Source organism: Salvelinus namaycush, chromosome 11 (genome assembly GCF_016432855.1).
Source record: "Salvelinus namaycush isolate Seneca chromosome 11, SaNama_1.0, whole genome shotgun sequence".
Lineage (NCBI taxonomy): Eukaryota > Metazoa > Chordata > Actinopteri > Salmoniformes > Salmonidae > Salvelinus > Salvelinus namaycush.
The window spans coordinates 34079004-34104802 of NC_052317.1; the positions used below are offsets into that span (position 1 = coordinate 34079004).

The window sequence follows — 25799 nt, forward strand, 5'->3', positions numbered from 1 at the left end:
TCACTGACTATAACTTCCTTGGGAGTGAGGGATCTAACATTAAGTAGCCCTATTTTGAGATGTGAGATATCACAACATCTCTCTTTATTCCAGTGAGATTGCTAAAGCGAACACCGCCATGTTTAATTTTGCCCAACCTAGATCGAGGCACAGACACGGTCTCAATGGGGGTAGCTGAGCTGACTACACTAAGCTGGCAGGGTGGCTAACAGCCTGCTGCCTGGCCTGCACCCTATCTCATTGTGGAGCTAGAGGAGTTAGAGCCCTGTCTATGTTCATAGATGAGAGCACCTCTCCAGCTGGGATGGAGTCCGTCCAGCAGGCCAGGCTCGGTACTGTTTGTGGGTGTCCCAGAAAGAGGGCCAATTATCTACAAATTCTATCTTTTGGGAGGGGCAGAAAACAGTTTTCAACCAGCGATTGGGTTGTGAGACTTCTGTAGAGCTCATCACTCCCCCTAACTGGGAGGGGGCCAGAGACAATTACTCGATGCCGACACATCTTTCTAGTCGATTTACACGCTGAAGCTATGGTGTGCTTGGTGACCTCTGACTGTTTCATCCAACATCGTTGGTGCCGACGTGGATAACAATACCCCTATACTCTCTACACTCGCCAGTTTTAGCCTTAGCCAGCACCATCTTCAGATTAGCCTTCACGTCGGTAGCCCTGACCCTGGTAAATAGTGTATGATCACTGGATGATTATTTTTAAGTCTAATACTGCGGGTAATGGAGTCGCCAATGACTAGGGTGTTCAATTTGTCAGAGCTAATGGTGGGAGGCTTTGGCGTCTCAGACCCCGTAACGGGTGGAGGAGAGACCAGAGAAGGCTCAGCCTCTGACTCCGACTCGCTGCTTAATGGGGAGAACCGGTTGAAAGTTTCTGTCGGCTGAATGAGCGACACCAGTTGAGCATTCCTACAGCATTTCCTCCCAGAAGCCATGAGTACATTGTCCGGTTGCGGGGACTGTGCGAGGGGATTTTTACTACAATCTGTACTTATTGGTGGCACAGACGTTGTTTCATCCTTTCCTACACTTAAATTACCCTTGCCTAACGATTGCGTCTGAAGCTGGGCTTGCAGCACGGCTATCATCGCCATAAGCCGATCGTTCTCCTGTATATTATGAGTACAGCGACTGCGGTTAGAAGGCATAATGATAATGCTACTACTTAGCTTCGGCTGGTGGATTTCGTGAAGAACCATGCACTTCAGATTGCAGCCCAAATAATTGCTTCACAGAGTTCAAGTAACATACGTATCTCAACATCAACTATTCAGAGGAGAATGAGTGAATCAGGCCTTCATGGTTGAATTGCTGCAAAGAAACCATTACCAAAGGACACCAGTAATAAGAAGAGACGTACTTGGGCCAAGAAACACGAGCAATGGACATTAGACCGGTGGAAATCTGTCCTTTGGTCTGATGAGTCCAAATGTGCACTTTTTGGTTCCAACCGCTGTCTTTGTGAGACGCAGAGTAGGTGAACGGATGATCTCCGCATGTGTGGCTCCCACCGTGAAGCATGGAGGAGGAGGTGGGATGGTGTGGGGGTGCTTTGTGGTGACACTGTCTGTGATTTATTTAGAATTCAAGGCACACTTAACCAGCATGGCTACCACAGCATTCTGCAGCAATACTCCACCCCATCTGGATTGCGCTTAGTGGGACTATCATTTGGTTTTCAACAGGACAATGACCCAACACACCTCCAGGCTATGTAAGGGCTATTTGACCATGAAGGAGAGTGATGCATCAGAAGACCTGGCTTCCACAATCACCCGACCTCAACCCAATTGAGATGGTTTGGGATGAGTTGGACTGCAGAGTGAAGGAAAAGTAGCCAACAAGTGCTCAGCATATGTGAGAACTCCTTCAAGACTGTTGGAAAAGCATTCTAGGTGAAGCTGGTCGAGAGAATGCCAAGCGTGTGCAAATCTGTCATCAAGGCAAAGGGTGGCTACCTTGAAGAATCTCAAATATGAAATATATTTTGATTTGTTTAACAATTTTTTGGTTACTACATGATTCCATGTGTGTTATTTCATCGTTTTGTAGAAAATAGTAAAAATAAAGAAAAACCCTTGAATGAGGAGGTGTTTGACTGGTCCTGTATATATATATATATTTAAAAAAATGTTTTAACCAATCTTGATCTGTTCTATGTTAATTGCTGACCAAAATAAAGGTTCTTAAATTAAATCCAAGTCTTCAGTTTCTGTTGGTTACAATACAATGGTATATGTGCCAAACATATCAAATCATCAATCAAAGAAAACTAGCGATCCTGAGAGGCTGCTTGGCTACAAATTACTGCACATATTTGTTGCCATGCCATATTACACCACTAGAGGCTGCTGTTGCCTAAGAGTAGGCAGTGCATTTCAGTTGCATGAGTTTACGCATCAACCACACTTGGCCCATGTAGCTAAAATATTGTGTTTTTCTCCTGTACAACTAACACCCCCAAATACACATTAGGATAGGACTCCACAGTTGTTTGAAATACATAATGCTTACAAAAGTTGTATTGTGTAAGTATTAATATGACCGCTCCTCACTAAACACTCTCCCTCTCGTTCTCTCAGATACAGTAACACAGAGACAAACGAAACATAGCAGGCCATGGGTTAAGCAAACAGCCTTAATTTTCTACAGTCAATGACACCAGATATGCTTGGCATCTCGGTCAACACTCCCCTTGTCACACTGTCCCCTTACAGTACACATATCCCATCTCTACATCCCTCTCCCCCTCATATCCCTCCACAAGAGCCGGTGGGGTGGGGGTGACTAAATAGGAATTAGCACTGCTTGTCACTGAATACAGAGGGGGAGATCATGTAGCAGACTTTTATTTATAATTCACTTCTCCCCTTTCAATTTGTAAAGTTATATCACACACACACACACACACACACACACACACACACACACACACACACACACACACACACACACACACACACACACACACACACGGTCTGGGACCAGACTCCGCCCCTCCATTTCTAACACACCAGCCCATTTTCTTCCCTTGAGGAACTAATAATGAGCCATATAATGATAATTTTGTGCAAAAAAACCCAAAACAGGCTGAGCTAAAAATGGTCCAGCCCAGAATGCCCTCTGCACACACACACACACACACACACACACACACATACACACACACACACACACACACACACACACACACACACACACACACACACACCTACATCCATAATTGAGCCCACCCCCTCTTGCTCTCTCTGCCCTGTTTCCAGCTCCCCGTGTGAGGGGGTTTAATAAGGGGGGCTCAGGAGTTGGTCTTGCTCTGTTCTGGGTGGTGGGGATCGGAAGTCCTTTCTCATTTTTAAGATTTTTTTAAAATTTTAACTTACTGAAACTACAATTAATTTCCAAATAAGCAAAGAAACATGAATTGGAGCTGGGTGCTTATGGCAGTCCTTCTGTCTTGCGGGGGACTGTCATGGGGTGAGCAGGGTTTGGACTTCCCTGAGTACGATGGGATGGACCGGGTCATCGAGCTGACTACCAAGAACTACAAGTCTGTGATGAAGACGCATGATGTGATGGTTCTGTACTACCATGAGCATCCCGGATCCGATGCCGTTGCCCAGAAACAGTTTGAAATCGAGGAACTGGCCCTGGAGGTGGGTCACTGGGCAAGGAGGACTTGGTCAGGGGACTAGGAGGTCTGGGTCAGGTGACAGGAGGTTGGGAGGACTGGGTCAGGGGACTAGGAGGACTAGGTCAGGGGACTGGGAGGACTGGGTCAGGGGGGTGGGAGGACTGGGTCAGGGGACTGGGAGGACTGGGTCAGGGGACTGGGAGGACGGTCAGGGGACTGGGAGGACCAGTGGAGGCTGCTGAGGGGAGAACGGCTCATAATAATGGCTGGAACAGAGCGACTAGAATGGCATCAAACCATGTGTTTGATGTATTTGATACCGTTCAACTGATTCCGCTCCAGCCATTGCCACGAGCCTTTCCTCCCCAATTAAGGTGTCACCAACATCTTGTGGGGAGGACTGAGTCAGGGGACTGAGAGGACTGGGTCAGGGGACTGAGTGCACTGGGTCAGGTGACTGGCAGGACTGGGTCAGGGGGCTGGGAGGACTCAGTCAGGGGACTGAGAGGACTGGGTCAGGGGACTGGGAGGACTGGGTCAGGCGACTGGAAGGACTCAGACAACTGAGTGGGGGATGGTGAGGAGAGGGAATGGGTAACTGGGAAGGTAGAAGTGGGACACACAGTGCCTGGGTAGGGATGCACCATCACTGCTATAATTAATCAACTGGATGAGGCATGATAGTGTGTATTAAGGGGCTACGTGGATACAGACAGTATTTACAGGTAACTAAGTGTTGTTGTTAAGGGTAAGGCAACTCAAATGTGGCCTTTGAAACATGCCACAACATAGACATTGATTAAATTAAGATGTTCAAGGCAATAGATAAGAAGCAAAAGCTGCAAGGGTCCGACTATTGCATGGATTGGACAGTTTACTGAATTTGAAAGGCTTTTTAGTGAATGAATTTGGTCATCAGGGTAAATGGGTAGAGGCAGACATGAGATAGTAACAGGAATTAATAATCAGCTGATACTATAAATTGCCAAATAAGCGCTAGTGCCTGGAGGGGACTGTAGGGGTACTATGTTGACTCACCTGCTGTTGCAGAAATCTCTGGGTTGCTGTAAATATCCCTGGGGTGTATTGTTTTAAGACTGACTCATGATTTTGTGGTCTTAGATGAAATGGGAGATGGCAGGGATGGGTCTGTCTTTAAGGAATGGTGTGGGGCAGGAATTAGTGCAGCGACATAAGAAATACTGACAACTGAGACAAAAACATTTGTCACATGCCTGTGGCATGGAGGGGGTGTGAGACAGCATTCTTCACATGCAAAGTGCTGAGTCGTGAGGACACGGGATCCCATCACCAATCCTGGCAAATGGTCGACAGTACAGATAGCAGGTGTTCGACCTGCTATCTGTACTGTCGACCATTTATGACTCAAACATGACATGGACAGAAGTAGCAGGACCCCAAGTCATCAGCTCGTTGACTGATCTGATTTACAATCCATAAGAATAATCTCTTCTATCTTCCTAACATCTATCAGAAATGTTCTACATTTCTTGTATTGATTGTAATAGGGTGTGCGGAGTAAATCCATATGTGTGTGTACATGGCCATATGTCCATGTTGATATGTGTGTGTCACCATGGGTGTGTGTGACCATGGGTGTGTGTGACCACGGGTGCGTTGTGTGTGTCTGTTTATGTGACCCTGTTCTTTGAAGTACGCCCCTCGCTACATCCATCACACACTCAAGTGACCTTTTTCTTCTCCCTGATTTCCAACTGGCCTTCCTACCAGCCAACATGCCATCCCTATAACCCCTCACGATAGGCTAAAGGTCAAAGGTTAAAGCTCCATCCTGTCACTCAAGACGTTCAGCTGCAGAACAGTCACGTTCAGCCTGGTGAGAGGGTTACATCCATAGCATGATCATTTAGACGTGTCATCACCTCATTTCAACAGAGTCTGACAGAGTTACACCGTAGGTCTGCTTCAGACTACAGCTCCGTACATAGAAGAAAAATGTACCCATATAAATAAAATGTGTACATTCTATTTCAATGGCTACACCACTCCATTGTAAATCTGTTACTTAGAGAACTCCACATAGGCCTACTGTCCACACAATTCCATACGTTCAGTGAGAGATGTGCAGCTATTCCTAATTCACTCATATCTGAGCAATATGGATGTCAAGAAGGTATGCATTGTGTGATTTCATAGACACTTTTTGATTAGTTTTGGCACCAAAGCAAGTGCCAACCTACATTTCGAATTAATTACATTGTTCAATCTTTAACCCCTGCACTCTCTCACCCTTGAAAGGGGATACTGGTTCTTGATCTCCAGTGAAATCAGTAGCCCTCTCAGGAGGCACAAAGGTTATCTCATTCAGCAGTGAAACCCATAGGTACATTTACATTACATTTAAGTCATTTAGCAGACGCTCTTATCCAGAGCGACTTACAAATTGGGTACCCCTGGATGGCCTGCAACTGAAGACAAATGGGTGTGAATGACTGGTGGTTTATAAAGAAATATAAATGCTCTTCAGATGGCCAATGAGCTAATCCTCTCAAATCCAGCTCTGCCAGGCCTGGCCCAACTTCTTAGGACTACAACTTAACCACTTTGGACTACAGCTCCCAGGATTCCCTGAAGAGAAACACAACACAGCTCTGATGGCTGAAGAGCTATTTTGGGACTGGTGCCTCTTAAGGAGTTGTATGGTTTTCTTTTTCTTTTACTCATTTAATCACCTGGAAAACGAATAATGAACAAATATACCAAAGTCTACTGTAGAATTTTGCCATGACCAGGTTCCCCGGGTGGAAACAAAGGCTTCAGGAAACGAACACATCCACTTGCGTGTGTGCATGTGGGTGTATATTAGTACATGTGTGCATGTATGTATGTATGTAGGTCCGACATGTGTGCATGTATGTATGTATGTAGGTCCGTGTGTGTGAGAGACATATGTCTACTCAGCAGGGTGTTTTGATTAATGATATATTAATCATCATCTGAGAATGCTTGCCTGCCCCCTCCTCTGTATGTTATGGGACATCGAGGCCTAGCCCAGGAGGTTCAGGCCCCAGTACTGCGGTGTCGGCTGACTGGACTGGGCTGACAGACGGCTGCAGTACTGTACCTGTCAGCGGATCCTAGAGACTTGAGCGTCATCAGCACCTTGCCAAAATAGTCCTTGGTTGGTGTGGCTCTGGGTCTATATTTATCGAGTGCTGCTGTTGTGGATGTTTGTGTATCCTAAAGTGCTGTGTTGCTATTTGAAAGGTAGTAGTGCCATGACATTATGTGAAATTAATGTGCACTCTGCACTCTGTTTTGGTCTATTGCAGAGAAAGAGAGAGAGAGAGTATACTACATAGAAATAGAATGAATAGAACGGGCTTGGAACCTCTAACCCTGGCAATTTGACTGGTAAACTGATGTGTACACTCGCAATAGATGTGGTAAAGAGTTACAATTAAAAAACAAATTTGACTACCATAAACGATTGCTGTATGTTAGCTATTCTAACCAGCTTCTATTCTAACTAATCTTCTTCTAAACCTAAAAAGGGACAACTTCTACATGTTATGGAGCAAAAACTGCCAAATAAATCCAAATCGGACTTAAGTAAGTACATTGTGTGCCTATTCAATACCACCTTGCACACTCTTACATTTACATTTACATTTAAGTCATTTAGCAGACGCTCTTATCCAGAGCGACTTACAAATTGGTGCATTCACCTTATGATATCCAGTGGAACAACCACTTTACAATAGTGCATCTAACTCTTTTAAGGAGGGGGGGGGGGTTAGAGGGATTACTTTATCCTATCCTAGGTATTCCTTAAAGAGGTGGGGTTTCAGGTGTCTCCGGAAGGTGGTGATTGACTCCGCTGACCTGGCGTCGTGAGGGAGTTTGTTCCACCATTGGGGTGCCAGAGCAGCGAACAGTTTTGACTGGGCTGAGCGGGAACTGTACTTCCTCAGAGGTAGGGAGGCGAGCAGGCCAGAGGTGGATGAACGCAGTGCCCTTGTTTGGGTGTAGGGCCTGATCAGAGCCTGAAGGTACGGAGGTGCCGTTCCCCTCACAGCTCCGTAGGCAAGCACCATGGTCTTGTAGCGGATGCGAGCTTCAACTGGAAGCCAGTGGAGAGAGCGGAGGAGCGGGGTGACGTGAGAGAACTTGGGAAGGTTGAACACCAGACGGGCTGCGGCGTTCTGGATGAGTTGTAGGGGTTTAATGGCACAGGCAGGGAGCCCAGCCAACAGCGAGTTGCAGTAATCCAGACGGGAGATGACAAGTGCCTGGATTAGGACCTGCGCCGCTTCCTGTGTGAGGCAGGGTCGTACTCTGCGAATGTTGTAGAGCATGAACCTACAGGAACGGGTCACCGCCTTGATGTTAGTTGAGAACGACAGGGTGTTGTCCAGGATCACGCCAAGGTTCTTAGCACTCTGGGAGGAGGACACAATGGAGTTGTCAACCGTGATGGCGAGATCATGGAACGGGCAGTCCTTCCCCGGGAGGAAGAGCAGCTCTGTCTTGCCGAGGTTCAGCTTGAGGTGGTGATCCGTCATCCACACTGATATGTCTGCCAGACATGCAGAGATGCGATTCGCCACCTGGTTATCAGAAGGGGGAAAGGAGAAGATTAATTGTGTGTCGTCTGCATAGCAATGATAGGAGAGACCATGTGAGGATATGACAGAGCCAAGTGACTTGGTGTATAGCGAGAATAGGAGAGGGCCCAGAACAGAGCCCTGGGGGACACCAGTGGTGAGAGCACGTGGTGCGGAGACAGATTCTCGCCACGCCACCTGGTAGGAGCGACCTGTCAGGTAGGACGCAATCCAAGCGTGGGCCGCGCCGGAGATGCCCAGCTCGGAGAGGGTGGAGAGGAGGATCTGATGGTTCACAGTATCAAAGGCAGCCGATAGGTCTAGAAGGATGAGAGCAGAGGAGAGAGAGTTAGCTTTAGCAGTGCGGAGCGCCTCCGTGACACAGAGAAGAGCAGTCTCAGTTGAATGACTAGTCTTGAAACCTGACTGATTTGGATCAAGAAGGTCATTCTGAGAGAGATAGCAGGAGAGCTGGCCAAGGACGGCACGTTCAAGAGTTTTGGAGAGAAAAGAAAGAAGGGATACTGGTCTGTAGTTGTTGACATCGGAGGGATCGAGTGTAGGTTTTTTCAGAAGGGGTGCAACTCTCGCTCTCTTGAAGACGGAAGGGACGTAGCCAGCGGTCAAGGATGAGTTGATGAGCGAGGTGAGGTAAGGGAGAAGGTCTCCGGAAATGGTCTGGAGAAGAGAGGAGGGGATAGGGTCAAGCGGGCAGGTTGTTGGGCGGCCGGCCGTCACAAGACGCGAGATTTCATCTGCATCTAGATGATCTAGGGTGTAATCATTAGTCCAAACAGTTGCAAACAAGAGTTTCTATTGGACAAGTTCAGGTATGTTTATCAGCACTCTGTTCCTTTTGCTTCCGTTTAAGATTCATTTTTACAGAATCGGCGGAATGAATACACCCATGATCACCCCCAACCACAGCTCACTTTCATAACAGCCACATACAAACAGCATGATCTCTTTGCTCATTGTATAATTCCTTCTCGCAGCTACACGCTATTCTGTGACCAGGCGAAAAAAAACTTTCCAAGCCAAACCTTCATACCATAACCGCTATACACAGCTTACATCAGGGTTTCCCAAACTCAGTCCTCGGGACCCCAAGGGGTGCACGTTTTGGTTTTTGCTCTAGCACTACACAGCTGATTCAAATAATCAACTAATCATCAAGCTTTGATAATTTGAATCAGCTGTGCAGTGCTAGGGCAAAAAAACTAAACATGCAACCCTTGGGGTCCCAGGGACTGAGTTTGGGAAATGCTGGCCTACATCGTTGTCACCATAGCTACTAAAACTAACGCGTTAGTAAACCCGATACAATCATGCAGTACAGTGTACAGCAAGTAATACAGGGCCCCTGTGGGAATAGATTAATAAAACCAAAAGTTTACCTTGACTTGGAAGAGTTCCAGTGTTGGAAAGCCGTAGCCAGCTAGCTAACATAACATCCCTCTGTTTGAGCCGTGTGTCTCAGTAGGCTAAACTAGCTAGCTAGCTAACTATTTCACAGCGGTTTAGATGGTACAATGATTCTCTACGCTATACTTGTTTTGTTACAAACTGAAATTAAGCGAACTATTAGAATTTTAGCAAGAAGGAAATGGCAGAGCGACTTCTACATAGTGCATCTTGAAGTGGAAAAATGTATACAACAAAATATAGCTAGCTCTCTCTCTATCTCTTGCGTATCCTTCATTTTGAATATTTATTTATTCAAAATTGTTCAACTATTGTCTCTCTCTATTTGAGTCACCTACTCATCACATTTTATGCACTGCAGTGCTAGCTAGCTGTAGCTTATGCTTTCAGTACTAGATTTGTTCTCTGATCATTTGATTGGGTGGACAACATGTCAGTTCATGCTGCAAGAACTCTGATATGTTGGAGGACGTCCTCTGGAAGTTGTCATAACTACTGTGTAAGTCTATGGAAGGTGGTGAGAACCATGAGCCTCCTAGGTTTTGTATTGAAGTCAATGTACCCAGAGGAGGACGGAAACTAGTTGTCCTCCAGCTACACCATGGTGCTACCCCAGAGAGTACTGTTGAGGCTACTGTAGACCTTAATTCCAAAACAGTGTGTTTAATCAATTATTTGGTGATGTGCATATGGTTTTATCTAAAAATTATTTAAAAAAATAATGTTTCACTATTTTTATGAAATTCACTGAGGAGGATGGTCCTCCCCTTCTTCATCTGAGGAGCCTCCACTGTATTCAAATGATGCTAACTGATGTGGTACACTTGAGTTGATTCAACAAATCGCAGCACAGATTGATGGGTACACTTCCTGCTTTTTCTTCCTGCTTTGCTGCTATGGGTACACTCTCAATGGCTAATCAAAAGAGAACCATCGCGCTCTCCCAGAAGCTTGGCTAGTGTGTAAAAAACCCGCAAATTAGCACAAACAAAAGGTGTAATGGGTCTGCACTCAAAAAGATGTCTCAAATCTTACTTCATTTTGAGAGAAAAAAATTCACTGCATCAGGATAGCATACACAGACGTTTCGGCTTTGCAGCCTTCTTCAGTGTGTAGGTACAATTTATTTTTAATTCAAAACAGCATTTGTAGGGAACAACCGATGAGACTGTTATACAACACTGTCCATATCAGATTTTACATATCGTTTATGAGTCAGTCCCACATATTTATGAAAGGCTGAGCCTGATGTTCTTTGCAGTGGGCTAGTTCATGAATTGATGCCAGTCCACCCATTATGCCATCATCGACTTGAATGGAGACACCCATTCTATTTATTCTATTTCTATGGTATAATCTAGGTCAGGCAATGAGATAGATGAGGATAGCATGTCATCTCATTTAGATGTACAGTATGTGCTCCTCCCTCCTCCCTTCCCTGATTTGTCACGAAGCAAACTCTCCCCTTGCACTCAGGCAAGAAGCCTGCCCGCTTCACAACTCATGCCCCCAAACAGCAACCTTATATAGCTGTAGTAGTCTGTTTGGCTAAAAGCCTTTAGCTGAGTTTAGCCCTCAATCTATTTAACAGGCCGATCTAGATCCTGACCCCCTTAGAACCTCTTCATATGAATACCACTCCCCCCCATGACAAATATGGACACATAACTCACTGGGCACAGACGTCAGTTCAGCGTGTAGTTTTGATTCATATTTGATTGAGTTGTCATCTAACGTGAATTCAAAGTGAAAACAACAAAAAGTCAAACCATGAATTTAGGTTGGGTGAAAAAAATACAAAAAGTCCCTAAATTCATGCACGTTGATGACTTTTTGCAAATTTGATCAATTTTCCATGTTGATTCAGCATCATCAGATTGAATTTTTTTGTTGAAATGACATGGAAACAAATTTGTTTAAAACAGTTTGTACGCAGTGGGAAGTGTCTACAAGGTAAAACCTATTAATCTGACAAGTAAATAGTGGGGACTTTAGCTGAAAATCAGCTTTCCTGGGACAGCCTGCTATTGTACTATTATAATACAGTATAATAATTCACCGCTGACATTTGGGCCGCTGTTTTACAGTTATTCACAAATAAAATTCCCCCAAAAGGTAGATAATATCAAATTGCACACCAAGACATAAAGCAAGGGCCACTATTGCTTGCATCCCGCAGTTTCTGGCTAGGATCTCTAGGCCTACCATCAGTGCCAGCTATCATCATTGCCATGGTGTGGAACATGACAGCCTGGTTATGGGATTTTGCTATGCAATAAAATTAACTGCACAGAAGCACTGATAACTTATCCTTCATGTCAGTCTGTGTGTCTATGTGTATGTATGTTTGGGTGCCTGCACCTCCTTGATGAAGTGCTAGAAGAGATATGTGAAAGCAGGGTTGCACCTGTTGCTATCCAAGCACCCAGTTACCCCAACGCAGTCAGCAGAACTGTTATCCCACCCCCTCCGTATGCAGGCCACGGATGTGGCAACATCGTTGGTTGAGCCAGTTGTCAGTTATAAGGGTCAAGTTTCACACAGATTTAGAAAGTGCATGGACAGCGCTCTGAGTCCCAGGCTTTTATGGTGGAACTGAATGAAAATGTGCGAAATAAAACAACAACATTTCTGTTTGCTTTAGTGTGTACACAGTGCACTGAGAATGACACCTGTCCCTCTTGCAAACCCACAAAGCTGAGGGTGAAATGAATGCATATCAATTTCCTTACAGAATACTCATAAATAAACTTAAAAACAAACTCCCCAAAAGTCCTTATAAGTTCTTCGTACATTATACAGAAGATATTCCTGCTCAGGCATAAGGGTGCCACTGTGTTTTCAGTTATGTGAAAGTGTTTTTTTTTCACAGCTTGCAGCTCAGGTCCTTGGTGACCTTGACGATGAGGATATTGGATTTGGCCTTGTTGATGAGAAGAAGGGCAGTGTTGTTGCTAAGAAACTAGGTAAATACGCACAGAAATAGACACTATTACCGATATTCAAGATTCATGGGATTATTTATAGTTTTGAGGCCAGTTATGGTGAAATTGTCACCATCTTTCAACATGATCCATTTGTCAAAGTGTCACAATCAAATCTAGACATCACCACTGACCAGGTATGTGCTCAGTGGAGTAAACTGCTTGACCGGTCTCAATGGATGCATCTCAATAGTCATACATGGATTCCTCTCCTTGTCTTGCCTCCTTCCTCTGCAACTATCAATGTAGATAATTTCCTTTGTGGAGGGCGCTGCAGAACACTATTTCACATTTCTACTTGTTTATGTGCACGAGCTGCTGTGCAGGTCGCACTTCGACAGGCTGCTGACTAAGATACCTCACTCTTACGATGACAGTTTTGCGGAGTACTGTTTTTCAAAAAGGTTATTTTGAAGGAAGGGGTCACTGAGACTTACACTCTCCCAGAATTAGGAAATATATTATAGGAGAAAGCAATATGGTGGACGCCCATTGCCCACTGAGACATCACCTTTTTAATTATCTCACCTCAGTGATGATGAAGTAAGGAGAACAAGGAGAAGAAGCCACTACACTTTTGAGATGCACATCTTGTGTCACTGTGCTAAGGCAACCCATGAGCAAGCCTGACCACTAGTGGATTCAAGGGTATGACTGTATATGTAAGCCCCGAGTTGAAATTCTGTTATCTCCTCAGGACTTGAGGAGGCCGACAGCATCTACATTTTCACCGAGAACGAGATCATTGAGTACGATGGGGAGCTTGCTGCAGACACAATTGTGGAGTTCATCTATGATGTATGTGAGAGTAATGTCATCTATTTATGCTCTCTTTTACCTGGCTACAATTTGTAGGAAACAGACTATTTATCCACCACTGATATATTCTGTACTGTTTCACACTCTTTTCCCCCACCATGATCTTCCTCTCTCCATCCATCCTTCTTTTACTCTGTTCAAGGTTCTTGAAGACCCAGTTGAGATCATTGAGAACGATCCGGAGGTTAAAGGTTTCCATAACATTGAGGAGGATATCAAACTGGTTGGCTACTTTAAGAGCGAAAAGTCTGAACGTAAGAATATATAATGTATTATATTATATAATGTATTATTTAAAACATTTTATTTCTGTGTTTTTACTGTATATTATAAGTTATGTGTACATTTTATGGATAAAACAGTGTATTAACAGTGTATTTGTCAACAAAAAATCTAGATTTTACTAAGGTCTTAACAGATGCCTGTAACATTTCAGATTATTTGGCCTATGTGGACGCGGCTGAGGAGTTCCACCCACACATCAAGTTCTTCGCTACATTCACTCCCAAGGTGAAGAACCTTACTAACAACTACATCCTCAAAATTACACTGGAGCTCTACTCTCCTTTAAAAGTATCCCATTGTTCCTTCAGTCCAATCCTCTGTATTCCAGGTTGCCAAGGATCTGGGCCTGAAGGTGAATGAGGTGGACTTCTATGAACCCTTTATAGATGAACCCATAGTTATCCCCGGAAAGCCCTACACAGAGGAGGAGCTTGTCGAGTACATAGAGGATCACGACAGGTGAGATTCATGGCCACAGTGGCCAGAATGGCACAATACATAATGAGAAGGGTCAGGTGTTCTTTCCTGGCTTTGTGATTTGACTTGTAAAAACCCTATAACTAGGTGTAAAGGGAATTTTCAGGTGAACCAAAAGGAGAGCAGTCGTTGATAATATCAATCAAAATCAACAGTTGCAACAGGGAGACACCTCCAGAAAAAATGTATAATCGGGCCTGTTGGAGACGGGCCCCTTTACATTCTAATCGAACAGTACTAAATGTTCTCTAAACATCAGCCCAAGAGGCTTGTACAAAGTCAAAACAAAAGACAGTAACTTTTCTGCTACAGAATCACAGAGTGTTCATAATGTCATCAATACAATAATAATCAGTGTGTCCTCGGTCCTTGTACCTTGAGTAGCTCCGGCGTCAATCCCTATCAAACGATATGAGAACAATCCATAACAGTCAGTAACAAGTCTAGTGACCATCAACCCGTACACAAATGAGTGTTGCAAATAGGTCACTGGAAGTCATGTGTATTACAGAAAGCGAAAACATATAAATATGCTAAGTATTGTGTTAATTACTCTTAACTGACTATTCCCATTAAAGTAAGACTCAAAGTTTAAAAAGTGTAACCTTGCTCAATGAACAATAAATAAATATCTGACGTCCTATTTCTTTATAGACCAACCCTGAGGAAGATGGAGCCCGATAACATGTATGAGATCTGGGTAAGCTATACCAACTATTACCATAAAAATCATCCGACAAAACAAAATGGATGATGTCTTCTTAGTAAGCATGCCTCCCCAATTTTTATTGTTATCCACCTAAGTATACTGAACAAAAATATAAACGCAACATGCTGAACAAAAATATAAAAGCAACATGCTGAACAAAAATATAAACGCAACATGCTGAACAAAAATATAAACGCAACATGCTGAACAAAAATATAAACGCAACATGCTGAACAAAAATATAAACGCAACATGCTGAACAAAAATATAAACGCAACATGCTGAACAAAAATATAAATGCAACATGGAACAATTTCAAAGATTTTACTGAGTTACAGTTCATATAAGGAAATCAGTCAATTGAAATAAATTCATTAGGCCCTAATCTATGTATTTCACATGACTGGATAGGGGTGCAGCCATGGGGCGGCCTGGGATGGCATAGGGAGCCAGGCTCAGCCAATCACAATATGTTTTTTCCCACAAAATACCTTTATTACAGACAAGCCAGATGTGGAGCTCCTGGGCTGGCGTGGTTACACGTGGTCTGCAGTTTTGAGGTTGGTTGGACGTAGTGCCAAATTCTCTAAAACGACGTTGGAGGCAGTGTATGGTAGATAAATTAACATTACATTCTCTGGCAACAGCTCTGATGGATATTCCTGCAGTCAGTATGCCAATTGCATGCTCCCTCAAAACTTGAGACATCTGTGGCATTGTTTTGTGTAACAAAACTGCACATTCTAAAGTGGCCTTTTATTGTCCCCAGCACAAGGTGCACCTGTGTAATGATCATGCTGTTAAATCAGCTTCATGACATGCCACATCTGTCAATTGGATGGATTATCTTGGCAAATAAGAAATTATCACTAATAGGGATGTAGACAAATTTGTGCACAACATTTGAGAGAAATATGCTTTTGTGCATATGAACATTTTCTGGGATTTTTTTCAGCTCATGAAACATGGGACCAACATTTTACGTGTTGTGCTTATATTTTTGTTCAGTGTATTTATGTGGCCTAAATGTGCAAACAAGGATGGAAATACACTTGTAGGTAGTCTATATTCCCCATGCCAGTTTTCTTACCTGGTGTTAGTGCGTTTAAGGAGTCTGTATTTTCTTAGGAGGATGACATCGATGGTGAGCACATCATTGCATTCGCAGAAGAGGATGATCCAGGTACAGAACCAAAGGGGAGGCTAATGAGTCAATAGGGCTGGGTGGGGGAGGAGTGAACCATTGTCAGCAAGAGGGGTTTCATAAGGCTTTATGTACATTTGACACTTGACCTTTGACTTCCCAGATGGTTTTGAGTTCCTGGAAATCCTAAAGGAAGTAGCAGAGGAGCACAATGATAATCCCAACCTCAGCATTGTCTGGATTGATCCAGATGACTTCCCGCTGGTAAAATCATGGTCATGGATGGTCACTTATCAATACAATATAATCCATCTATCCAATTTCCCACATTAAATATGGGGGATAGTGATATGATATTCTGATTGCTGTTGATTTCTTCCTGAAATATTATCCATCCTCTTTAGCTTGTCCCATACTGGGAGAAGACCTTTGGAATTGACCTGGGCTCTCCCCAGATTGGTGTTGTGGATGTTGAAGATGTGAGTAATGTTTCTGTCATGTATGAGGAGTCATGAGGTTCTACTCATAGAAATAGAATGAATAGAACAGGCTTGGAACCTCTAACGCTGGCAATTTAACTGGTAAACTCATGCGTACACTCTGAATGTATTTTTTTTGTAATGTCAATGTGTTGTTCAGTTGATTCAACAAATTACAGCACAGATTGATGGGTACATTTCCTGCTTTTACTTCCTGCTTTGCTGCTATGGTTACACTCGCAATGGCCGGTAGTGCACCCATTATGCTTTCAGTGACTTTAATGGTGACGTCCGTTCTAATCATTCTATTTCTAGTTCCACTAGCATTAAAAAACATTCAATAGTCTATCTTTGGCACTGAATTGCTTTTTGTCTCTCTATAGGCCGACAGTGTATGGATGGAAATCGACAATGATGACGACCTACCAAGCGCAGATGAGCTTGAGGAATGGATTGAAGATGTTCTTTCAGATGAAATTGATCCAGATGACGATGATGATGATGATGATGATGATGATGATGATGATGATGATGATGATGATGATGATGATGATGACGATGATGATGAGTAAATTGTTGATCTCATCATTTCACTGGCCTATGTCTAAATCTGGCCAATATAATAGAATTGGCCAATCACATCATCCCCTTCCTCAAGTTTTCCTTGTCCTCTGTTGTAACACGTCATTAAGTTAAATATGTCCGCTCATATGGACATCCTCATGTTTTCAACATCCTTGCTCAGAGCATCTTGTCAAAATATTGTTTCATTTTTTTCACTTTGCTTTGAATCCATAAAAGACAGTACTTTCTCAGAGCCCCATTTTTTTATTCACACCACACCTGTAACTTTGCCATCCATACAATATGAAAAGGATACAAAAAAATGACCGTGAAAATAATACTTTCAAAATACAACTATTGGATATTCACTAGCACTAAATCTCAAAACACCTGATGCTTCTGATTTTTATATTTCAAACAAATAGAGGGGTTACTTTGTTGATGCATTTTAAGTCTGAGTCCATCTGTAAACTTGTCGTCTGAATGTATTTTATTTTTGTTTTATTTTCTCTAGATTAAATGTTCACCCACCCCTCTTCTAACTTGTCAAATCCAAGGGTGCAAGCAGGCTTTTCCTACAGACAGGTCATGGGTCATACCAACCTACTCTGTTGAATTATTGTAACTTTAGTTGGTAAGCTTTTTTTCTTCTTGTGCACTGAAATGTGCTGTAAATCACATGGATGTTTTCTACTGACAAAGAAATATAACAACAGTATTCATTTTTTTTAAACAAGAAAACTTAAACATACTGTAAAGGCTTAAAATAAATGACAGCTTGGAAAAAGATTTATTGTGTGTGTGTGTGGACATGTTTAACTATTCTTGTGGGGACCAGAAGTCCCCTAAACGACTACCGCCCCGTAGCACTCACTTCCGTCATCATGAAGTGCTTTGAGAGACTAGTCAAGGACCATATCACCTCCACCCTACCTGACATCCTAGACCCACTCCAATTTGCTTACCACCCCAATAGGTCCACAGACGACGCAATCGCAACCACACTGCACACTGCCCTAACCCATCTGGACAAGAGGAATACCTATGTGAGAACGCTGTTCATCGACTACAGCTCAGCATTTAACACCATAGTACCCTCCAAACTCGTCATCAAGCTCGAGACCTTGGGTCTCGACCCCGCCCTGTGCAACTGGGTACTGACGGGCCGCCCCCAGGTGGTGAGGGTAGGTAACAACATCTCCACCCCGCTGATCCTCAACACTGGGGCCCCACAAGGGTGCGTTCTGAGCCCTCTCCTGTACTCCCTGTTCACCCACGACTGCGTGGCCATGCACGCCTCCAACTCAATCATCCAGTTTGCGGACGACACTATAGTGGTAGGCTTGATTACCAACAACGACGAGACGGCCTACAGGGAGGAGGTGAGGGCCCTCGGAGTGTGGTGTCAGGAAAATAACCTCACACTCAACGTCAAAAGAGATGATTGTGGACTTCAGGAAACAGCAGAGGGAGCACCCCCCTATCCACATCGACGGGACAGTAGTGGAGAGGGTAGTAAGTTTTAAGTTCCTCGGCGTACACATCACGGACAAACTGAATTGGTCCACCCACACAGACAGCATTGTGAAGAAGGCGCAACAGGGCCTCTTCAACCTCAGGAGGCTGAAGAAATTCGGCTTGTCACCAAAAGCACTCACAAACTTCTACAGATGCACAATCGAGAATATCCTGTCGGGCTGTATCACCGCCTGGTACGGCAACTGCTCCGTCCACAACCGTAAGGCTCTCCAGAGGGTAGTGAGATCTGCACAACGCATCACTAGGGGCAAACTACCTGCCCTCCAGGACACCTACACCACCTGATGTCACAGGAAGGCCATAAAGATCATCAAGGTCAACAACCACCCGAGCCACTGCCTGTTCACCCCGCTATCATCCAGAAGGCGAGGTCAGTACAGGTGCATCAAAGCAGGGACCGAGACAGAAGCTGTTTTTCAATCTCAAGGCCATCAGACTGTTAAACAGCCACCACTAACATCGAGTGGCTGCTGCCAACATACTGACTCAACTCCAGCTCACTTTAATAATGGAAATTGATAAAAAATGTATCACTAGCCACTTTAAACAATACCACTTAATATAATGTATATGTATATACTGTACTCTATATCATCTACTGCATCTTGCCATCTTTATGTAATACATGTATCACTAGCCACTTTAAACTATGCACTTTTATGTTTACATACCCTACATTACTCATCTCATATGTATATACTGTACTCGATACCATCTACTGCATCTTGCCTATGCCATTCTGCACCATCACTCATTCATATATCTTTATGTACATATTCTTTATCCCTTTACACTTGTGTGTATAAGGTAGTAGTTGTGGAATTGTTAGGTTAGATTACTCGTTGGTTATTACTGCATTGTCGGAACTAGAAGCACAAACATTTCGCTACACTCGCATTAACATCTGCTAACCATGTGTATGTGACAAATACAATTTGATTTGAAGAATAGTAAACAAACATACATTTGACCAACTGGGGATATTTTGTTAGTTCCCACAAGGTCAAATGCTATTTCTAGGATTTATGGTTAAGGTTAGAATTATGTTAAGGGTTAGGAGCTAGGGTTAGTTTTACGGTTAGGTTTATGGGTTATGGTTATGGTTATGGTTAGGGTAAGAGTATGGGTTAGGTTTAGAAGTTAGGGAAAATAGGATTTTGAATGGGACTGAATTGTGTGTCCCCACAAGGTTAGTTGTACAATACTGTGTGTGTACCATACAACTCAGATAAGATAATAACAACAAATATCTCTCACTGTTAGCATTATTTTATTTTCCCCCATATTACATAATGAGATATTACCATATTACGCACCACGCTTTCCCCGGAAAAAAAATTATTTGGCACAAGACGCTAAGCGTACGTGTGGTCGTCACTAGTTAGCACAGCCACCAAATCCTAAACCCCGCCTATTTCTACAATTTATCTTCTTAAAATGTGATTTTAAACCTAACCTTAACGACACTGCTAACCTTAAATGAAATGTTCATACATTTTTACGATATACTTTGTGGCTGTGGTAACTAGTGGAAACACGTACTTTTTATTTCATTAAACGTCAGAGACACGCCCCCTGTTTCTCAGACCATGTGGTTGATGATAAACACAGTTTAATATCTCCCCATGTTAAGCTTTTTGGTTTTAACATTTGTTCGACTTTAGTTAGATTTATTACCGCGCGCTCACGATTAGCTGTTAGCATGTCTGTTTCCGACGATGTGAATTTTGAAACACAGATTGCGTCTGTTTTGGATTCACTTGCAAAGGTGGCCGTCGTGGAAATAACGAAACTGTTCGAGAGTCGCTTCCTTGCTTCGGGAACCACTATTCTCATTGAAGGGCGGAGGGAACAAAATGAAACCCTGCAAACAGTGGACGCTGCAAAAAAGTCTGGCAAAAAATGTCTTCGCAGTATCGGAGTTCAAGTGGATGAGGAGACAACAACGTCCTCAGAGCTACATGAAAGTATGTTAGCTAACCTTAGTAGTACTTCATTACACTGGTAAATCCATGGTAACGGAATTAGGCAGAAATTCAGATTTTTTTTTCAGATGAACATGTATACCAAACAAAAAACATTGATTTCAAAGTTTAGCAAACCATACAACTCAATGCACAAATACTAATTTTAACAATTTCCACTGACAATTTTACAAAAACACATTTACAGGAAGAACTGCAGATAAAGTTTGGTAACAGAATGAAAACTGACATTTTACCATAATTCTGTTACCAGACTGCATCTGCACAGTTTATGTATTTACTGTGTAAAATGTTCAAAGTAGCCTTTGTGCATAGAGTTGTATGGTTTGAAGTCAATGGTTTTTGTTTGGCATACATTTTTTAAATTAAAACGTCGGAGTCTCATTGTCCTGTAGCTAACATTGTTGCTCTGCAGAGAGTGCAGTGAAACATTGTTCACAATCTCATCAAAACAATTCTTCTGGATACTTTGAAGCAAGTATACAATCATGTTCTCACGAAAGCCATATGTTAAACTTTCCTACATTTGAGTAAATACACACAGTTTAGTATGCATGATGACTCTTATCATCTTTCTCTCTGAATGTGACTGTTAAAATTCATTTTTTATTTATTTTATGACTTGATGTTGGACAGAGTTACTGCAAAACATGATGATGACTGACAAAATGTCAACAAACAACATTTTGGAGGCAAAAAATAACAAAGAAATACACACTGATTTGTTTAATCCCTTTATTGTTATTATTGTCAGTACGGATCTGCACCATGCAGTCTAACAAATGGAATGTTTGTGTGCTTTGTTTTCCACCCTTCCCCTTTCCCATGCATTCTCTAGACCCAAAACAGGGCTTGTCCTTGGAGGGGGGCAGTGGTTCTTTGAATGGGAGCAATGAGGAGGAGGGTCCTGCACATCGTATCCCCCTGCTGAAGGCTAATCAGCCTGCTGAACTCAAGTGCTCTGTTCTAGAAGAGAAGGTCAGTGAGTTGTTTGGGTTAAAGGGATACATTGTGATTTTGGTAATGAGGTACTTTATCTACTTCCTTAGAGTCAGATGAACTCGTATCATTTGTATGTCTTTACGTGCATTTTGAAGGAAGTTGCTAACTAGCATGCTAGCTGTTAACCATAGACTTCCAGTCATTGTGCTAATGCTGGTTAGCATTGGCTCGCAAAACTACCTCAAACTTCCTTCATGCTGGATGTAGAGACATAAAAATAGTATCCACGAGTTCATCTGACTGTGGGTAAGTAGATAAAGGGCTTCATTGTGAACCATAAGATGTGTTTGTTGTTTGTTACTAGGACTAATGCCCTTTTGACTTGTAGGCTTCAAGCTAATTTGATTAGCTGACACCTGTATTACAGAACCTAAGTAGTTGTCTTTTTGGCTTGTCATCTGTCGTCAGGTTGTGGAGATGGTGGAGGAGAGCAGTCTAGAATCAAAATCTTCAACAACCACTGAGCCAGAAGAAAAACAAGTGATCTATTCTGGTAAAAAAACAAATTTATTCTAGGAGGTGGTAGTAAAGCTATAAACACTGAAATATATTTGTTATAAACTCTTTGTATATAAAGGGTTGAGGGTACTATTTAACAACTATTTTATTTTCTGTCCTCCAGCCACTGTGGATCCAATCCACCTCTATGTTCCTGTTCAAAGCTCCCCAACTAAGCAGAAACCCCAGCCCCTCAAGACAGAAACCGAGAATGGAATCAACATAGAATGCGAGACTAAAGTCATCTGCCAAATGGTCCCAAAGGCAGAGGAGGAGGACATAACACGACAGCCTACATATAAAGAAAAGCCTAACCAGGTGGAGCTCCAGCAGGCCAGTTACAGCACCGCCAAAGGGACAGCCTACAGCACGTCCTCCTCAGATGGGGCTTTGGCCCCTGTACAGGCTAAGAGTAAGTTGAAATTTATGGATGTAACGAACCCTCCCTCTGCTATAATGAAGAAAAAGGTGGATTTCAAGCTGGACCAGACAAAGAAGAAGAAGGTGGACTTCAAGCTGGACCAGACAAAGAAGAAGAAGGTGGACTTCAAGCTGGACCAGACAAAGAAGAAGAAGGTGGACTTCAAGCTGGACCAGACAAAGAAGAAGAAGGTGGACTTCAAGCTGGACCAGACAAAGAAGGAGAAGGTGGACTTCAAGCTGGACCAGACAAAGAAGAAGAAGGTGGACTTCAAGCTGGACCAGACAAAGAAGAAGAAGGTGGACTTCAAACTGGACCAGACAAAGAAGGAGAAGGTGGACTTCAAGCTGGACCAGACCTCCTTGGAGCAGAAGTTGACGAGGCCTTGCTCTGTCCAGCTGGTGAACCTGCTTTTGGTGCCCGGAGGAAAGAACTCTGGAGGGAAGAAGGCTAATGGTAGCAACTGTCATGACAACAAGAGGTTCCCCATGCCGAAGGACCTCAAGACCCACCAAGGCCTCCACACGGGTCGACGCCTCTGCTGCTTCACTCAGTGTGGGAACGGTGTCTGGCGGCTGCAAGGGGTCCTCTCCTCAAACCGCGCCCATGGCTGCAAGATCTGTGGGAAGCGCTTCAAGCGCAGGAAGATCCTGAGGAGGCACGAGCGCTTCCACACTGGTGAGAAGCCCTACTCCTGCTCCCAGTGCTCCAAAACGTTCGCCCTGCGGAAAAGCCTCCGCAGGCACGAACGGTTCCATACAGGGCAGAGACCTCACAGCTGCCCCCAGTGTGGGAAGAGCTTTCGTCTCAGGGACAATCTGAAGGCTCATCTGCGCTTTCACACTGGTGAGAGACCTTTCACCTGCTCCTTCTGCTCCAAGAGCTTCAGAATCTTCCGGAATCTTGAGAAACACAGCATTGATCACTTGGGAGCGACAGCGAAATAGCAAATTTTCCGGCGAAAGAGAACTGTGCTAAAAGCATGAGCAGCCTTTTGTAGGCCACCTTACAAAACTGTCCTACCTCTAACTGAAACTACTAAATGTCCATTCCTCATTATAACCAACCCGGTTGGTTATTTTTGATAAGGTGCTATGATGGTAAATTGCCATTATGAGAGATGGGGACAGTGGAGAGATCTGAAATGACACAGTCAACCATCCTTCATAGGTTTGGATTGTCCAGAATGATCATCAGAGTGTAAGCTTCAGTGGACACTGATGTTGTTGACAGTCATAATGTTCTAATACGGTAAGGGCTGGTTTTCCAGACACAGATTATGCCTAATTTTAAATCAAAATGTTATTTCAATGGAGTTTTTCTATTGCGCATGCTGGACTAGGCTTAAAGGGACCCTTCGGGATTTTGGCAATGAAGCCCTTTATCTACTTCCACAGAGTCAGATGAACTCATGGATACCATTTTTATGACTGCATTCAGTTTGAAGGAAGTTGCTAACTAGCACAATGACTGGAAGGCTATAGTAACTGCTAGTATGCTAGTAGATAACATAAGATTTCCGGTCATTGCTCTAACGCTAGTTAGAATTGGCTTGCGAAACTACACTACATGACCAAAAGTATGTGGACACCTGCTCGTTGATTTCGGAATGAGATGTTCAAACTTTACATTTGGCACTATGCATTGGGGCAGGTAGCGTTCTCCTGGCATCCGCCAAACCCACATTCGTCTGTCGGACTGCCAGATGGTGAAGCGTGATTCATTACTACAGAGAACGCGTTTCCACTGCTCCAGAGTCCAATGGTGGCGAGCTTTACACCACTCCAGTCGACGCTTGGCATTGTGCATGGTGATCTTAGGCTTGTGTGCGGCTGCTCGGTAATGGAAACCCATTTCATGAAGCTCCCGACTAACAGTTCTTGTGCTGATGTTGCTTCCAGATGCAATTTGGAACTCTGTAGTGAGTGTTGCAACTGAGGACAGACGATTTTTACGCGCTTCGGCGGTCCCATTCTGTGAGCTTGTGTGGCCTACCACTTCGTGGCTGAGCCGTTGTTGCTCCTAGATGTTTCTACTTCATAATATAAGAACATATAGTTGACCGGGGCAGCTCTAGTAGAGCAGAAATTTGACAAACTGACTTGTTGGAAAGGTGGCATCCTATGACGGTACCATGTTGAATGTCACTGAGCTCTTCAGTAAGACCGTTCTACTGCCAATGTTTGTCTATGGAGATTGCATGGCTGTGTTCTTGATTTTATACACGTGTCAGCAACGGGTGTGGCTGAAATAGCCAAATCCACTGACTTGAAGGGATGTCCACATCATTTTGTATATACAGTTGAAGTCAGAAGTTTACATACACTTAGGTTGGAGTCATTAAAACTAGTTTGTCAACTACTCCACAAATTTATTGTAAACAAACTATAGTTTTGGCAAGTCAGTTAGGACATATACTTTGTGCATGACACAAGTAATTTTTCCAACAATTGTTTACAGAAAAAAAATTGTAGACCTCCACAAGTCTGGTTCATTCTTGGGAGCAATTTCCAAATGCCTGAAGGTACCACGTTCATCTGTACAAACAATAGTACTCAAGTATAAACACCATGGGACCACGCAGCCGTCATACCGCTCAGGAAGGAGATGAACGTACTTTGGTGCGAAAAGTGCAAATCAATCCCAGAATAACAGCAAAGGACCTTGTGAAGATGCTGGAGGAAACGGGTACAAAATTATCTATATCCACAGTAAAACAAGTCCTATATCGACATAACCTGAAAGGCCGCTCAGCAAGGAAGAAGCCACTGCTCCTAAACCGCCATAAAAAAGCCAGACTACAGTTTGCAACTTCACATGGGGACAAAGATCGTACTTTTTGGAGAAATGTCCTCTGGTCTGATGAAACAAAAATAGAACTGTTTGGACATAATGACCCTCATTACGTTTGGAGGGAAAAGGGGGTGGCCTGCAAGCTGAAGAACGCCATCCCAACCATGAAGCTCAGGGGGTGGCAGCATCATGTTGTGGGGGTGCTTTTCTGAAGGAGGGACTGGTGCACTTCACAAAATAGATGGCATCATGAGGATGGGAAAATATGTGGATATATTGAAGCAACATCTCAAGACATCAGTCAGGACGTTAAAGCTTGGTCGCAAATGGGTCTTCCAAATGGACAATGACCCCAAGCATACTTCCAAAGTTGTGGCAAAATGGCTTAAGGACAACAAAGTCAAAGTATTGGAGTGGCCATCACAAAGCCTTGACCTCAATCCT

The 25799-nt window shown here is 43.5% G+C and overlaps 1 protein-coding gene across 1 annotated transcript; it reads left to right on the forward strand.

Annotated features, from left to right (window-relative positions):
* The first annotated feature begins 3395 nt into the window (after positions 1 to 3395).
* On the forward strand, positions 3396 to 24204 carry LOC120055369. The gene is made up of 15 exons (XM_039003237.1): positions 3396 to 3664; positions 12529 to 12622; positions 13338 to 13438; positions 13602 to 13713; positions 13896 to 13969; positions 14073 to 14203; positions 14876 to 14921; positions 16059 to 16113; positions 16238 to 16338; positions 16479 to 16553; positions 16937 to 17121; positions 20223 to 20623; positions 21480 to 21619; positions 22052 to 22136; positions 22266 to 24204. The coding sequence occupies exons 1-15, from the start codon at positions 3428 to 3430 to the stop codon at positions 23507 to 23509; spliced, it is 3081 nt and encodes a 1026-aa protein (XP_038859165.1). The 5' UTR covers positions 3396 to 3427; the 3' UTR covers positions 23510 to 24204.
* Positions 24205 to 25799: the final 1595 nt, after the last annotated feature.